Source organism: Dermacentor silvarum, chromosome 9 (genome assembly GCF_013339745.2).
Source record: "Dermacentor silvarum isolate Dsil-2018 chromosome 9, BIME_Dsil_1.4, whole genome shotgun sequence".
NCBI lineage: Eukaryota > Metazoa > Arthropoda > Arachnida > Ixodida > Ixodidae > Dermacentor > Dermacentor silvarum.
This window is the reverse complement of record NC_051162.1, coordinates 102,833,280-102,851,187: the sequence shown is the minus strand read 5'-3', so window position 1 is coordinate 102,851,187 and position 17,908 is coordinate 102,833,280. Positions and strand designations below refer to the sequence as shown.

The 17,908-nt window shown below is 50.1% G+C and overlaps 1 protein-coding gene across 2 annotated transcripts in view; it reads right to left on the bottom strand.

Moving 5' to 3' along the window:
• The window catches only part of LOC119463440 (tyrosine-protein phosphatase Lar-like), a 133,323-nt gene that overhangs the window by 88,845 nt on the left and 26,570 nt on the right, over nt 1–17,908 (bottom strand). For both annotated transcript variants that reach the window (XR_005194364.2, XM_037724287.2), the window contains exon 7: nt 8,013–8,351. Coding sequence is in view for 1 of the 2 variants with exons in the window: in XM_037724287.2 (XP_037580215.1) it covers nt 8,013–8,351 (339 nt within the window). In the remaining variant the exon portion in view is untranslated. The remainder of the gene's footprint in view (nt 1–8,012; nt 8,352–17,908) is intronic.

Genomic DNA, 17,908 nt, shown 5'->3' with positions numbered 1-17,908 from the left:
TGCTAGTGATGTTTTTGTTTATTTACTGGTAGTCTGTACCAGGTTTTTGGTTGTCGAAGCAAAATCATTAGGGACGTGAATCGCAATCAGACGAGTCGTGTAGCGCTCCTTCTTCGACGGTAGAATCGGTTGCTTTTATGAGTGGTAAACGCGAAAAATGCGCGCCCTTTTAAATGCTCTTTCAGAACTGAATGTTGTCTGCTATGATTTTAATCCAGCTGCCATGTAGTTAAAGATCCAACTGCTATATATAGCGCCATGGAGTTGACAAAAAAAGAAAATGTCACAGTTTCGCCCTAAGGGCGAAGCAATGAATGCGATAGCAACACAGCAATGTCATACGAAGTAAGGTGAGCGGCTTTGGTAGCAACAACACGCAGAACTGTTGTCGACGCCATCGGCGTTTTGCCCGCGTTAGCTCAAAATGCGTGCGGCGTTGGTGACTGTTGCTGGAGCCTCTGATATAAATAGGCACTTGGTGCCGCAGCTAAACGTCGCCTCCCTTCCCTCCCCCTCCCCCACGGCCTCTCGCGCGTCCGAAGAAGGCGCGTTTGCTCTACATATATGGTGATTGTAAAGGAGAAAAGAGACGCCTACTTCTGCAGCCCTTAAGCGAGCACGGCGCAGAACGCGCGTTTGTTCTCCGCCGTGCGTTCACTCCCCGTGAAAGACGCGCCCCTCGCGCCCTTTCACTCGCACATACAGCGTTCGGCGCGCGGCGACGATTTCATCTCCAAATGACGTCATACGGAACCTCACGGCGACGGCGACGGCGACGGCGACGGCGACGCCGACGGCGACGGCGACGCCGACGGCAGAAATCTGCTTTTGAGTGTCCATATAATTGCTATCGCAATAATAAGGGAAATGTACGATAGGGCCTCTGATATGTGTGTCTTGACTTCAGTTACAGAGCGTGAGTATGTTTGCTGTGAGTGTCCACGGAACTTTGGAATTACTTCGATTAGTATTTAGGACAACGCCTTACTACCGTATGCAAAGCAGAACAAGACGAAAACAACTTTTAAAGAATGAAGAAAAGCTAGGTTTGCCGTCTAACTCATGCATAGTTATGTAGCATCTGTGTTATGGGTGTTGCTGCCATTCCTATATATACGATGCATAGATCACTCGTACAAAAGGATACATCCCTTACAAGACTGGGTTTCGCTGCATTACGTGCCTAATAAAAGAACAAGTGCCGATTTTGTCAATGGTCTGTCATTTGGGCTCGTCGCACGAAATGTGCTTTAGTCCTTCCACCTCCTTTGTGTCACAAAACTCACCTGACAAGATATATCGGAAAGTCTCTTTCAATTTGAAATTGGGATTAAAGACCCATGATTTATGAAATAGCGCACAGTGCGTTAGATCAAGTAATGCTGTTGGCATATTTCGTTTATACAACGTAGTATAATACAACTGGCTCATTGTGAATAAGGAATTAGTTCACATCCCGAGACGTCAACTCTTGTTTATTTAAGGTTCAGGAGTGACCTGTTCTACTAACAATGTTTTCATTTGACCAGAGTGTGTTCCGTCTAAGTATCCATCACATGGCCGATAGTATTGTCACGTAGTAGTGACGCTGAAGAAAACAGTCGTAAAACTGTGTACGACGAAACTGGTTGTTTATTGGGCGAACCTGTGCCCACAAAAGCAAGGTACACTCAAAGCACAACGATAGCGGCGAACACAGTCGGCGATCGTCGAAAATCTGATCAGCGGCGAAACGCGTCGGCTTTTATACCTGAGTCATCGAAGGTTCCAGATTAATCCCTGATGCCCGCGTGTCTTCCAGAAAGTTCTAGACAATTCGCGTCGCTCATACAATCAGATTACATGGGCGTCGGTGACCACAGACGACGGATAGAAGCATCGATAACGTCCGAGAAGCTTCCAATGCAGGCGCGTCCTGCGCCGAGCGATAACGTTTAACATTTGTCAGCCAATGTTGAAAGCGGCCACCAGTGAAAGATAAACATGTGTACGTGTCAATACCCTCCCCTTAAAAAGCATCGTCCCGATGCTACAAACAAACACAAAAGCGAAAACAAAACCATGCGTAATAAACAAAATAACAAAAAACAATAACAAAATAACAAAGTACCTAAGTTTGTCAGCGGGCGTAGAAAGGCTTAAGACGCACCACGTGGATGACTTCAGGTCGTGCCCGGCGCCGCTGTGATTGCGAAATGCCGTCTGGCACGACCTCATAGTCCAGTGCGCCAATACGTCGGGTGATCTTATATGGTCCGAAATAGCGACGTAACAGCTTCTCGCTAAGTCCTCGTCGGCGTATCGGAGTCCAGACCCAAACACGGTCACCGGGCTGGTACTCGACGTAGCGTCGTCGAAGGTTGTAGTGTCGGCTGTCGGTCCTCTGCTGGTTCTTGATGCGCAGTCGGGCGAGCTGTCGACCTTCTTCGGCACGCTGCAAATAAGTGGCAACGTCGAGATTTTCTTCGTCAGCGACGTCTGGTAGCATGGCGTCAAGCGTCGTTGCCGGGTTCCTTCCGTAGACCAAGTTGAACGGCGCCATGTGCGTCGTTTCTTGCACGGCCGTGTTGTATGCGAAGGTCACGTACGGAAGGATGGCATCCCACGTCTTGTGTTCGACGTCGACGTACATTGCCAGCATGTCGGCGATGGTCTTATTTAGGCGCTCGGTGAGGCCATTCGTCTGCGGGTGGTAGGCGGTGGTGCGGCGATGGCTTGTCTGGCTGTACCGCAGGATGGCTTGAGTTAGTTCTGCCGTAAAGGCCGTGCCTCTGTCGGTGATGAGGACTTCTGGGGCACCGTGACGCAGGAGGATGTTCTCAACGAAGAATCGGGCTACCTCGGCGGCACTGCCTTTGGGCAAGGCTTTTGTTTCGGCGTAGCGGGTTAGGTAGTCCGTAGCGACGACGATCCATTTATTTCCGGACGTCGACGTCGGAAAAGGCCCCAGTAAGTCCATCCCGATCTGCTGGAACGGTCGGCGAGGTGGCTCGATTGGCTGTAGAAGTCCGGCTGGCCTTGTCGGCGGTGTTTTGCGTCGCTGACAGTCTCGGCATGTCCTTACGTAATGGGCGACGTCGGCAGAGAGGCGAGGCCAGTAGTATTTTTCTTGTATCCTCGCGAGAGTGCGTGAAAAACCGAGATGTCCAGCCGTTGGGTCGTCATGGAGAGCTTGCAGAACCTCTGGACGCAATGCTGAGGGTACCACGAGGAGGTAGTTGGCTCGGAGAGGCGAGAAGTTCTTCTTTAGGAGAATGTCGTTTTGCAAGAAAAACGACGCCAATCCTCGCCTGAACACCTTCGGCACAATGACGGTCTTGCCTTCCAGGTAGTCTACAAGGCTCCTTAGTTCCGGGTCGGCTCGCTGTTGTTCGGCGAATTCGTCGGCACTGATTGGTCCCAAGAAAGTGTCGTCATCCTGGTCGTCCTGTGGCGGCGGTTCGACGGGGGCGCGAGACAAGCAGTCGGCGTCAGAGTGCTTTCGCCCGGACTTGTAAACGACGGTGATGTCGAATTCTTGAAGTCTCAGACTCCATCGTGCGAGGCGACCTGAAGGATCCTTCAAGTTAGCTAGCCAACACAAGGCGTGGTGGTCGCTCACAACTTTAAAGGGCCTGCCATAGAGGTAGGGACGAAACTTTGATGTAGCCCAGATGATGGCGAGGCACTCCTTTTCTGTTGTGGAATAATTTGCTTCCGCCTTCGATAGCGACCGGCTAGCGTAACTTACAACCCTTTCTAGTCCATCAGTCCTCTGCACAAGCACGGCGCCGAGTCCTACGCTGCTTGCGTCGGTGTGGACTTCGGTATCGGCGTTTTCGTCGAAATGCGCAAGTACTGGCGGCGATTGCAGGCGTCGCTTCAGTTCTTCAAATGCTTCGAGTTGCGGCGTCTCCCACTTGAACTCGACGTCGGCCTTCGTGAGATACGTCAGTGGCTCTGCGATCCGTGAAAAATCCTTAACGAAGCGCCTGTAATAGGCGCACAGTCCAAGAAATCTACGCACTGCCTTCTTGTCAGCGGGCAGAGGAAAGTTGGAGATGGCCGCAGTTTTCTGAGGGTCGGGGCGCACTCCAGACTTGTTGATGACGTGGCCCAAAAACAAGAGCTCCTCATACGCGAAGCGGCACTTTTCTGGCTTTAACGTGAGTCCGGAGGTTTTGATTGCTTGAAGAACTGTTTCAAGGCGCCGCAGGTGTTCTTCGAAGCTTGAGGCAAACACAACGACGTCGTCCAAATAGACGAGGCAAGTCTGCCACTTCAAGCCTGCCAGTACTGTATCCATGACGCGTTGGAAAGTCGCAGGTGCCGAGCAAAGACCAAACGGCATGACCTTGAACTCAAACAGTCCGTCTGGTGTTATAAAGGCCGTCTTCTCCCGATCCCTCTCGTCGACTTCGATTTGCCAGTAGCCGGTTTTGAGGTCCATCGACGAAAAATACTTTGCATTGTACAGTCGATCCAAGGCGTCGTCAATCCGTGGGAGGGGGTATACGTCCTTCTTCGTGACCTTGTTGAGGCGACGATAATCGACGCAGAAACGTAGGGTTCCATCCTTCTTCTTCACTAACACCACGGGGGACGCCCACGGACTCTTGGACGGCTGGATGATGTCGTCGCGTAGCATTTCGTCGACTTGTCGCCTTATGGCCTCGCGTTCGCGCGCCGAAACTCGGTACGGGCTCTGACGCAATGGGCGGGCATTTTCGTCGGTTATGATGCGGTGCTTGGCGACAGGGGTTTGTCGAACTTTTGACGACGACGAGAAGCAATCCTTGTATTGCAGGAGCAGAGCTTTTAGTCGTTCTTTCTTATGCCTGGGAAGGTTCTGATTGACGTCGAAAGTTGGTTCAGGTATTATAGTCGTCGTTGCGGGTGCACTGGAATCCGTGAAGGCGAAAGCACTGCTGGCTTGTACTATTTCGTCGATGTAGGCGACCGTGGTGCCTTTGTTAATGTGCTTGTATTCGGGGCTGAAGTTCGTGAGCATCACCGTTGCTTTCCCTGCACGTAGCTCAGCTATGCCTCTAGCGACGCAAATTTCACGGTCGAGCAGTAAGTGATGATCGCCCTCAATGACGCCCTCCATGTCTGCAGGCACTTCGGTGCCGACGGAAATCATTACGCTGGAGCGAGGCGGAACGGTGACTTGTTCTTCAAGCACATTCAAGGCATGGTAACTTATGCTTGTATGCGGTGGTATCGCGTTGTGCGTTGAAAGCGTTATCGACTTGGACCTTAAGTCGATGACTGCACCGTGTTGATTTAGAAAGTCCATGCCTAGGATGACATCCCTGGAGCAGTGCTGCAGGATTACGAAGCTCGCCGGGTAAGTGCGGTTGTTTACCGTGACTCGCGCTGTGCAGATTCCAGTCGGCGTTATTAGGTGGCCTCCCGCTGTCCGGATATCGGGTCCTTGCCAGGCTGTTTTCACCTTCTTCAACTTGGCGGCGAACGGGCCACTGAAGACGGAATAGTCGGCTCCAGTGTCGACGAGAGCGGTGACGTTATGGCCATCGATGAGCACGTCTAGATCGGTAGACCGGCGTCTGGCGTTGCGGTTAATTCGTGGCGTCGGATCACGGCTGCGTCGGCTTGCTCTGCTGCTGCTACGTCGCGTCGGAAGGTCTTCTTTCGGCGGCGAAGTGTTGTCAAGGCTGTTGCTAGGCGGCGTGCTGATATCTCGTCGTGATGAATCGCGAATCGTCGTCGTCGGCGGCGTCGGAGGATCTTCGGCATTGCGTCGTACAGCAACCGCACCTCCATCGGTTGCTGCCTTTAGTTTCCCGGATAGGGGCTCACGGACCGGCCCCGGGCTGGGCCAGTGTATGGTCGGCGCTGCGGCGACAGGTAACGTCCTGGTGACGGCGAGCGTGAGGGTCGTCGTGGTTGCCACTGGGCTCCGGCGAGGTAGTCGGCGATGTCACGTGGCCGCTCGCCAAGCTGTGGACGCGGCGCGTTGACGGCGAACCCTCGTAGGCCCATCTCGCGGTATGGGCATCGGCGGTAGACATGACCAGCTTCCCCGCAGTGATAGCAGAGCGGGCGGTGGTCGGGGGCGCGCCAAATGTCCGTCTTTCTCGGGTAGCTGCGCTGGGTGACGGGCGGGCGTGCTGGCTGCGGCGGCGGCGGTGGGCGACGGAACTGCGGCGTTACTTGGCCCTGGTGCGAGCGTGAAGGAGGGCCTTGACGACGGGCAACGGCGGCGTAAGTCAGCGCTTCCGGCTGGGGTTGCGGCGATTGCGGCTGCACATCAGGAACTCCAAGTGAGCGCTGAACTTCTTCTTTGACGACGGCGGCGATAGATGCCACTTGAGGCTGCGACCTGGGTAAGAGCTTCTGCAGCTCCTCGCGAACGACTGCTCTGATGGTCTCGCGCAGGTCGTCGGCGCCTAGAGCTTGAGCATCGGCGTAGTTGGTCAGGGCACGGCGGTTGTATTGCCTAGCGCGCATTTCAAGCGTCTTCTCGATCGTTGTGGCCTCGGAAAGAAATTCGGCGACAGTCTTGGGCGGGTTGCGCATCAATCCGGTGAATAGTTGCTCTTTGACACCCCGCATCAAGAACCGAACTTTCTTTTCTTCAGACATGTCGGGGTCGGCGTGGCGGAAGAGGCGAGACATCTCCTCCGTGAAGATCGCGATGTTCTCGTTCGGCAATTGCACCCTGGTTTCTAAGAGAACCTCTGCCCTCTCCTTTCGTACGACACTCGTGAAGGTCCTCACGAAGTTTTCACGAAAAAGGTCCCACGTAACCAGGGTGGTCTCTCTGTTCTCAAACCAGGTCCGAGCAGCGTCATCCAACGAAAAATAGACATGGCGTAGCTTGTCGTCGTCGCTCCATTTGTTGAACGTCGCGATCCGCTCGTATGTCTCCAGCCAGGTTTCAGGGTCTTCAGCCGATGATCCACGGAAGGTCGGGGGCTCCCGAGGTTGTTGCAGCAGGATGGGGGACGCTGGGGCTGCCATTGGGGTCGTTGACTTGGCCTTGATCGCTGTGGTCTTCTCGGGAAGAAGTCCGTACTCCGGCAGAAGTCCTTGCTGCCTACGGCTAGCTCGCTGGTCCTTGGTGACGTTGGCGTTGTCCTCCGGTTTCGGGCTTGGATCGCGGCTTTGCGGGGGCGTTCGCTGCATGAACGCACTAGCACCTCCACCAGATGTCACGTAGTAGTGACGCTGAAGAAAACAGTCGTAAAACTGTGTACGACGAAACTGGTTGTTTATTGGGCGAACCTGTGCCCACAAAAGCAAGGTACACTCAAAGCACAACGATAGCGGCGAACACAGTCGGCGATCGTCGAAAATCTGATCAGCGGCGAAACGCGTCGGCTTTTATACCTGAGTCATCGAAGGTTCCAGATTAATCCCTGATGCCCGCGTGTCTTCCAGAAAGTTCTAGACAATTCGCGTCGCTCATACAATCAGATTACATGGGCGTCGGTGACCACAGACGACGGATAGAAGCATCGATAACGTCCGAGAAGCTTCCAATGCAGGCGCGTCCTGCGCCGAGCGATAACGTTTAACATTTGTCAGCCAATGTTGAAAGCGGCCACCAGTGAAAGATAAACATGTGTACGTGTCAGTATGGTTGAAGTGAGTTACTGCAACCACAGGAGGACGTGAAATGCTTGATTTCACCAACCTTCCCCAAACCAGTGCTGAGAAAACATAGTTACAAATTTGCGCAAACGATGTCAGAAGGAATCAAGTTTTGAGTTCGTGAATCTTCATAAGCAATCATTTAACCTTAATGAAAATCAACCTTCATGGTCAATTACCTTCAGTACAATGTGCCACGGCGTTACGGACACCAAACAGAATACACTAGAGAACGTTGTGTGCTGGTAGAAATTTCAGTTATTCTCATATGCTTCATCCCAGATATAATTACATGATTGGCGTTAGAACTTGTTTTTCCTTGTAAAATAATTTGTCTGCTCTTCTCTTCTAGAAAATTGGTCACCACATCCCTCTCATCCCAAACATACGCACTCTGAACATAAGAAACTCACCTCCTCTTTTTGTCCTCTCACAAAGGGTGGCCGCCTCCCCGATAAGCTGGCTGCCATTCTTCATGATGTTCACGGCGGCCACACGAATAGCGATAAACTTCCAGGGCTGCAAGTTGGTGAGGTGCGTTGCCTCCGTCGTTTCTCGCAAAGTCTGGCAGCCGCTCGACTCTGAATCCAGTCCTCTAGACACTTTGGCGGCAGCTTCACAGCTGTCCACGGTGCAGTGTGTGATCTCATAGTGGTCTACATTGCCACCTCTAAACTCAGGCTTGCTCCAGTTCAACGAGATACTGCGATTCGTGACGTCCACGACGGAGAGCCTGGTTACGCTGCCCGGTGCTGCAAAAGATGGGAGAATGAAGATGTACACACGTATCATTTATTTCATTTGATCGGACATAGCACAAAAGCAATATTTCTGATTGTCAGTAGGAAACAGCTGAATGGCAGGAGTCAATTTGTGAGCTGCACCTAGAAATTGCATTTGAAACCCTACTGTAACCAGCCACCAGATCTGTTCTCGGGCTCTGTGCATGCTCCGGGATAGCTTCCAATGCGCAATTATTACACCGTGCTTCATACGAGCAGAACAAAGAAGCAGCATTAGCGAAGCGCTAAGTTATGAACGTATCGGCAGTGTAATTCGGCTTTTTACCATCGTAATCGTGCTCGAGCACTCATGTCCTTCTCTGAATGACTATTCCTTGTATTACGGATTGAAGTGATTATACTAAGAGTTCAAATCCACTTCAGCATCAGAATTGGCTGGAATTGGCTCTTACGAAGAATTATAGCGTCAGAATTTTTGGGGGGAATGCAGCTTCGTGTAAGTTACCGCCGCGTATTCTAGATATAACCAGTTTATCATGGTTCAAACCGACAGCTAAATGTGCAAGAGTTACACCATATCAATCCATATATGTCATATATTTATGTATACAGAGGCATTTATCTATACCTTTTTCAACTAATTGTTCAGCATTCGTGTTCGCGTCACTTGGTTAGGTGAACAGAAGAATATGTATTATATTAACAAACCACCTTCCCGTCGTGTAAATTTGTTCGGGCCAGCATGTCCACAATTAATTCACTGAGGAGCGGAGAGCTGGCGGGATTTGTGCGAGGAGTGTCTACGTCCTACAGTCAGCCTTAATAGGTGGCTAAGTTGAGAGAATGGTAAAGAGACTTTCAAATTCTGACGCTGGTTGAAACTGTTACTTAATCTCCCTACAACTAATTAATCTCCCCAGTGCTCAGCATCAGGCCACGGACCTTGGATCTCCCAGACTGTGGTTGACAGAAGCAACCAACGCTGTCTACCAATGTTACCTTGCCAAATTCAACAGCCCAGAGCAACAAAAAAAATGGTGCAATCGCGGCTTTCAACTTTCCTCCAAGAAGAGCAATATCAAGAGGGCTGCTGACAGATGAAGTAGCACACTATGGTATAAATGCTACAAATAGGAATAAGGTGCATCAGAGAGGATGGCCAACGCCAATGTTGGCCAGCCTATCTGATACCCCTTATCCCTAGTTTTAACGTTTATGGCACAGTCACCAAGAAGAGTTAATTATTACTTGGCAAAAATGTGTGGTCACAGATAATGGGCGCAGCACAGGCGCTAACCCGAGACTGGCATGCTGAAATGGCAATGATGTAGTGAGTGTAATGGCGCTGTTGTGCTTGGCTTCTTTCGACAACAGGAAGCCCAATGTAGGAGAAACTGTTGAAACTAGCCAAGCACAGCATTGCCATCACCCTCATCGCTGTTTCAGCATGATGCTAAAAGCCTGGGCTGTTCGCTTTCTCTTTGTCCTCGTGTTTTCGAGCTGAAATGTTTACTTCGCTATGAACCAACTACCCCCCGAAAACGTTTTGCTTTTACCACGCTGACCTAACCTGTAAATAAAGTTTAATCTCAAACCTTTCCCCGAGCTTTTAAGCCCTCCTTGTTACCGCACGCAACATCAGTACAGTCCCCTGCAGGACATAGAACCGTAGAAGTACACGACCTACCATGCGCAACACAAATCAGTCGTTTTAACAGCGGAGCTGATTAAGCCGACCATCAGTTGGTGTGTCGCGAACAAAAACGGCTCCTGGCGATGACGTCGCCGCGGGTTGTCTAGCAACCACCTCGTGGAGCGGCCTGTGCATTGCCACCTCTCCGTGCTGTGCACATGTTGCCTTCACATGGGGCGTTATGGAGAGAGGAGAGCACGCGCGTGGTGCGCTATGCTTGGGAGAGAGAAAGAGAAAATGAGAGGAAGAGAGATGGAGAGAAAGAAATTGTAGCAGCACCAACAAGGTACGCGCAGAGCTGCTGCCAATGCTGCCCCCGTTTCCCCGCGTTCGCGCCGAACGCGCACGGTGTCCGTGATGGCCGCCGGCGCCTCCGGCGGCGGCTCGGCAGGTTTCGACCAGCCATGCCCCGGCAAGTGTGGAGGCGCAGCTTGGCCGTGACGTCACCGGGGAGATAAAGCTCGGAGCCACCGCGACGGCGGCAGAACTCTCGTTTACTCTGTGGTGAGTACATGAAGCCTTGACACGGGACGACCAAAGAAGATCCGGATACCCGAAGAAGCCGATCATCTTGAAGCGCGTCGCGCGGCCAAGCGAGAATCTGCGGGTCGGCAGAGTGGCGATTCGGAATACAGTGCCTAGCAGCACTTAGCATTTCCTAGCAAAACTCAGCCAAGCCTATAGTAAAGCCTGGAAGAAGCTAGGTTGATCACCAGCTCCACTGTTTACTCCAGCCTTTCACCACTATTGCAAGCTGTCCACATTTTTTCACTCTCTTTTGCTAAAAGATTCCGCATTCTCCCAGATGCAATGTTGTCAATACCGTCCATGAAATTCAATCCGAACACTTCAACGCCAAGGCAAAGGCGGATTGAGTTGGCTTGCGAAAGTAAAATGCACCTGTAAGCACCGTGCTCGCGGTTTGAGGTTGCCCTCGGCAAGTGCACCATGGAACTGTGTAATTATAGGAGCAGTTTGCACATACTTGCACACACTGACACGTGCAGCAAGGTGACGTATTACGTAAGTGTTCTTTCTTGTGGATCATAATAAGTTCTAATCATCTGTTACACTAGGTGGCTGAACTCGGCGATAAATGTAGACCCGAGAACGTCCTCACCTAATGGGTGCTTTGGGTTGCCATATAAAAAAAATGCCGGCGTGTAAGCGACACATACACCCTTTTAGAAAGTTTTGCAGTGTCATGTAGGTTTTACGGAATTTGTATGGCGCGGACTCCTTCACCAGTACACTAAGCCCCTCAAGAAACCATAGTGTCGGGTAGGAGGCGCATGTGCCCATTTGTGTAAGCGGTGCGTAAACTGTGCGTAAGCAGTGCCAGCATGGTTTCGAAGCCACCGATGGCGAATAGAAAACACCATGTAAAATTTAAAAAGAAATATCAACGTAATAGGACCTAGGAACCAAAAGCTGTGTTTCAACCAGCTTTCTCCCTTCCTACATGATCTGTAGCAGCTGCAGGTCTCTGACCACCAGAGGCGTAGTTCACCGATGCACAGCTGGGTGACATTCATTGAGACAGAAATTCTTATTTGGCCACTGGCGATTGGACATTTCTACACGATCGGATAGACAAGTGAATACGGGAAATTGGGTAAGTTCGCTTTGCATAGTCAGTGGGCGTTAAGCACCAGAGTACAATGACTCAGTGCACAATATTCCTCACGCTAAACACTATTTCGAAGTGCATTCCTGAAAACAGCGCCTCATTTACTGCATTCAACCGAGTAGAACACTCTGATCAACATACCGGTTAGAAGTGCACTAACCTTCCTGCATTATTGTGGAAATAAATTTTAAAAAAATGGTCATTTGCCTGTGTCATACCTGCTGTGTTTGTTAGGCTTTGACGTCTAATAATTAAAGCCCAGCTTCAGCATGTCTCGAATGGGAAACGGAGGAAAATGTAGACAAGTGCGTTGCGGAACTTCTTCAAAATACGACACCGGTTTGTCAAGCGGTTCAAAAGGGCTGGGTGATGTTGTGCCTGGCAATCCCTCGGAACAAGGGATGCTTCACCAGCAGACGTGCAGCTGTGCAGTGCCGTTCACGCTTGGTCATTTTAGTCGAGGCCAGGGAGCTCGCGACAACATCAGCGTCACTTGAGACTAATGGTCAAGCAATTACGTTCCTATCTTCAGCTGTTCGACCACCTAAAGCTGACGGGAGAGACAACTACCGCCCTCAGGTCTCGTAACCACCTGACAAGCGGACTGTCCCTAACAGCCCACAAATTCTTGCAAGGGGCCAACGTCAAATATTTCCGTGGAAACAGCTTTGACGTTTGGTTCCCAAGTTGCCAGCCGTTGCCTTGCATGCGGGGCGATCGAGCAACATTGGAGGCGGAGCCCGGCGCGAAACGGTGCCACACGATTGGCGGGATTTTGCGAACGGTCGACGACTGCGATTGTCTGAAAAGAACCCCAGTGAAATCTCTCGACGAGTGAAAGGGGGGAATGAACTGATAAAAAAGCGGGGTTTGAGTGTTGTGCGGAGGCTCGGAGATGTAAACGGTCGGAGATGAAAATCAGATCATGTAAATTTGTATCATAAACCTTTTTCTCATCTCTTGGATGTGGCTCTGTGCCTCTCTATCTCCCGGCACCTGGCACTGCACCATCGATGGAACCTTCGTGGTCACTCGGACTTCACAACAGTGTGAAGTTACTCTCCTAACGACTGCCCTATTGTTGTCTGATTGATATTTAAAATAGCGGCGTGAACTTGTTTACAAACCTAATATAACAGCTTTATCGACTCGTTTGCACACTGTTAGTGTAACATAGTGCTTAGTTTGTACCATCAAACTTTGCTCTCGTGGCGACTTGCAAAATCAGAGCTGGGGCGCTCTAACGCAAAACTATTTTAATCTGGTTTTATTCCAAACGCCTGACGTAAATTTATGTATTCCGGAACGCAAGCATTGGGTGTTAGCCTGCATCGACGTTTGAACCATCTAATCAAACGCTCTCGTCGTTTTTGTGAGGCCACCTTTGCGTTCATTCGAAGTGAATATTGTTGTATAACTGAAAACTGGTTTTTCTTATCAAATTGGCTGACAAGAGGCAAAGAGAACGCCGAAGTGGAGAGGGTTCTGGTGGGGTTGAGCTAGCACAATGAAAGCAGATAACCGGATGAAGAGGGTGGTGCAGGCGTCTGCGATTGGTCCGCGTCTCTTTTCTTAGCTTGCAGTGGCTGGTTGAAAATCGGGGCGGCGTGCAACGGAAGGTTAAAAATTCCGCTAAAACAGATCATCATCGAAGCTGAGTTGGCATAGCGATGTGCATACGTGGCCGAAAGGGCTCGATAGCGTTATATCGCAATGCCAAAGCTTTGCTTATATACAAAGAAATCCATTCGCCCCGGCAGCTCCGAGTGGACACTGCCAGAGCGATCGGTGGGCAGCGATCTATTCCTTTCAAAACGAGGTAGCCTCTGGCTATTCCGAAGAAAAAATCGGTTTTGTTCGGCGTATTGATGCATCTTTAATGCGCACACGTCCCTTTGACTTGGTTGGCTTTCACGGTTCGGTGACGACGCGTTCGAGGCGAATATGCAGTAGCCTGAAAAATAGTCAACCAATAACAGTCGGCTAATGAAACGGGCGTGGAATTGGAAGTAAATATTTTTATTTTGTTCGGGCCAATCATGCATATTCAGTGTGCATATGTCATTTCAAATGGGGAGTTTTCGCTGTTTTCGTGATGTTGCGCGACATAAATGTTTGGGTGGCCCTTAGAATGGATGACGAATCGTGGAAACCTAATTGCAGAAATGGAAAAGAAGCAGAGTTACGGTGCAGCGCGCTAGCGCTGCTGGCTCTCACAATCGCATTAAAAGTTTTAAAAGCCGCCATACAGTTGTCGACAGTTACGTATGATTCCTTTCCTTTTATCTGCTAGTGTTTCCTCTTATGGATGGACTCTGGAAATTGATTCAGCCATTGTCCTCTGTTGAGTGGTCTTGCGCGAAATGACCACTACATATAACGAATTTGTAAGTCATGTATTCGATAGTGCTGCAAATTTCCTGTCCCCCGTATATATATCACTTGCAACAATGACATAATTATCGACTAGTGTTGTCAATCCGCGCTTATCTCGATGGAATCTGCCTACTCTGGCATTTTAGGGGTCAGCGGATGAGAAGCGTGTCGCTATACGAGGAAAAACGTCTGCGACACGCTGCCCTTATCGGGCACTTTTCTACAGCACCACTTTGATTGCATTATCTGCGCCGACGTCCGCAACCCAGCGGTCGGGACTGATCATGGTACGTATAGGACGTCTCGCATTAGCACCTCAATTATCTTATCAGTTGGTGCAGAGGAACTTTCGGTGCCCGGCTGCGCTAATGTTGCCCCGATGCTTTACCGCTATCTTTTTTCGATAGCCAAGGTTCGTCACGCTACCGACTGCGTCCATGAAAGTCGATGTTCACGTGACCAACCTGCATGTTTTTTGTTAGAGATCAGGCAGTGCGAAGACGTCGAGCTGTCTCCGAGGCAACTCTGACTGTACGTCATGTGGTTTCTTTCTCAGTGTTCCGAAGCGTGGGCAACCAGCGAATGCATGCACCATGCTGTAAACATACCTGCATTAGCCTAGTACAAGCCATTGGATATGAAATTTTGGTATCAATTCCTGAGGACGATAATGAGAAAATGTATGTAAGAGCGTTGGTCATAATATGGCGATCATAAGCACTAGTCCGAACAAGAAATTAACATAGTTCTCCATGCTTGAAGTGCATCTTAAGGCTGGTTTTCTGCATTTAATTATTTGTGCTCCTTGGATATAATAAGGTTTTCAGACAAGAAGTTTTATCGATATTTCGCTTTAGTGTAACACACGCTACAACTGAGACAAAGATTTGTCTTCATAGAAAAATCATACCATTTCTTGCCTTATAGGTACATACCCGATTTATTTTGCTGCACATACGACCAGTTTTTGTTAGTTTTACCAAATAAGGTTATATACTAACACTTCTGGAATGGAGGTGGCTCACCGAAAGTGAATACGCTCGTCGCCATCTTGCTCGGGGCAAAATGCCCGTGGCGCCGTGGTTAGTCATCGTAGCAGAGCACGGAGTGTTGTATAGTACGGTAGCACGGTGAGTGGTAGCACGGTAGCCGCCAAAGAATGCTCAGGCATTAAAAGAAGCTAATCATTAAAACGCTTTGATGCACACAAAACAAAAAAATGTATTATCATGTATTAGGGTAACTAAATTGCCTCATCGCAAGTAAAATATTTATGTAAGATAAACAAATATTTTTTGTGCAATGTTTGGTCGCGGAACCGAAAACACAATCGAGCGCCACGCGTATTCCGTCGCCGCTTATATGTTGGACCCGCCCTCTTCATTCTCTCGAAAATATGGCCGCCGGTGGCTGCACTCGCTCCTGTAGGCAGCCGCAGCAGCGGCTGCCGCTACTGAGGGTTTAGTATAAACTCTCCTTAGTTTTACCTTCCATGGAGTCACCAAAAACTCATCGATACCAAGGCAACCTTCCTTGACACATTACTGACACAACGAAAGTTTGTCTGGGCATACAACGCCGTTAAGTACCAGCTGGCTTGGTAGTTAGTAAAGTGAGGCAGATACATATTGGTTTTATTATGACCTTCACTAAGTACACCTACTTTAAAGGGACCCTGAACCACTTTTTATTGAAGCGGAGAGATGTGTTTGAAGTAAAAATAGCCTATTTCAGAAATAATTAGCCGAAAAAAAGTACTTCAATGCGTTCAGCATAAGTGGCGTTATTGGCAATCAAACACTGCCTCTGCAGTGGTTCTATTGCCTTCTTCAATGTATTGCACTGCAAAGGCTACGACGAAGCGAGGCGTGCCCACAACGTTCCCCATCCTGAATCTCACCGTGGCGCGCAGTTCAAATTTGGTTTTGGATGTTAACGACGACGCCACTTCCGATTTTGGCGCCTAGAACGCGCCAAACGCAAGCCAAACGCGGTTGTCATCAGCGAGCTGGAGCGCGCTTAGACAGTGGTCTCGTCGTGGCACCCCGAGGTGGCCGCGGTATCTACGCTACGTAGGAGACCGCAGCTACATGCAAGTGCAGTGCGGATGCGCAGCGTTTGCTCTGTGCACTACAGGGATTGAGTGTGTGCTCGCGCTCAAACGCTTCAGCCTGACAGTGCTAACGTTGTGCGGACCGGCTTTGTCGTTCACCGGCTTGAGCGATGGTTAGAAGCCACATCCAACTCGCGCATTTTGAAGCGCTCTCAAAGTGTGTCAAAGCGTGTAACCAGAAGCGTCCGGGAGTGAGCGCCCGCTAGCAAGCGTGCGTGTTTTCTGGCTGTAAGTTTCGCGTGGTTCGAGGCTACTTGAGCGTTCAAAAGTGGTCGAAATTACCGAGACCCTACGGCTACGTGACCAAAAAGCAGGGTGGCCAAAGTTTAAGTCCTACCCGGGCGGCCGCGGCCGAGCGTGAGCAGACGATAGTGAGCTTTTGCCAGACGTACGTAATCATTATCGGAATTTGAAAGCAGATTTTCGCGTAGTTCCGCCGGTTTATTGAGCTTCGTCAATATTGTCGCAGCGGTGGCGACGCGGAGCTATATGTACCTTAGGTCGGCGAAGTCACGTCATGGCGTAGCTCCACCTCTGCGCAGCCGCGGCAACCCCTCCGCAAGGCGCGGTCACGTCATGGCTCGGCAAAGCTAAGGCGAAGGGATGCGGCGCGCGCGATGGCGTCACGGCTCACGCAGCTGAGGCGAGGCTCGGCGCTGTCGGCGCAACTGGGGTGAAACGTTTCTTGGCGACGCATGGTGACGTCATCGCCAGGCGGAGGTTTTTCGGCGTACAACTGTAACAGTATACATACTGTAACAATATACATAGTAACAGTAGGATGAAGCTCACTGATCGAAACACACTTCTTGATTGACGACAGCTATTGGCCAATAGCAGCTGCGTATGCGAATCCGCTTTATTACGAAATAATGCCTCCAGAAGAGAGTAAAGAGGCAGACGTCTGTTGAAAAGAGAACGTTTGAGAGAAAGCTGACTTCGCGCTCCGCGCGACCCGCACGCCAGCAAAGCTTGGCTCAGATGTTGACAGCAACATATGCTATCCGCACTCTGTTTTCTCACCAAGCCCGAGGGGTTGTTCCGGACCCTTTTAAAGGGAGAGCTGGAATCATCATCATCATCAGCAGCAGCAGCCTTTATTTTATGTCCACTGCAGGACGAAGGCCTCTTCCTGCGATCTCCAATTACCCCTGTCTTGCAGATTGTTGCAAAATTGTTGCAAGACAGAGCTGGAATACTCGTCGACAAATGGCTAATTACAACTTGTTTGTCGATGTCCATATATTTGAAGCCTGACAGTGGTTCTTAATGGGCGCGATTCTCAATATGCCTTCTGCTACAATAATGAAAGCTGACGTAAGAGCTGTGAGCTATGAGCTTCACATGTTTCAGAACAATTGATATGCCTAAGAAGAGTGAGTCTACTGCTACAGACGGAGAGAAAAAAAGAGAGATTTCATTGAAAAGAAAGACATAGAAGTCGATTGGAGCTGCTGCATTCTAATCGGCTACTCAGCACTGGTGGAAAGTGTAGTGAAAGTAGTCAGATGAATGATGAGCTAGAAGAAAAGCAGTGAGTGCTAATGTCATTAGAAGCCGCCCTCTAAAGACACTAGTCTAGTTTGTGTGATTCCAGAACTACAAAATTGGTTTCGTCGTCCCCATTGCAGTCGAAGTATCAGGCCATGGCCGAGAATAGCGTCCTCTGGCAGTCGTTGCCTGCCAACACTGGCTAGGAATTTGCTCAACGTCATTCGCTACAGCATATATTCTGTATGGGTAATCATGCGTGT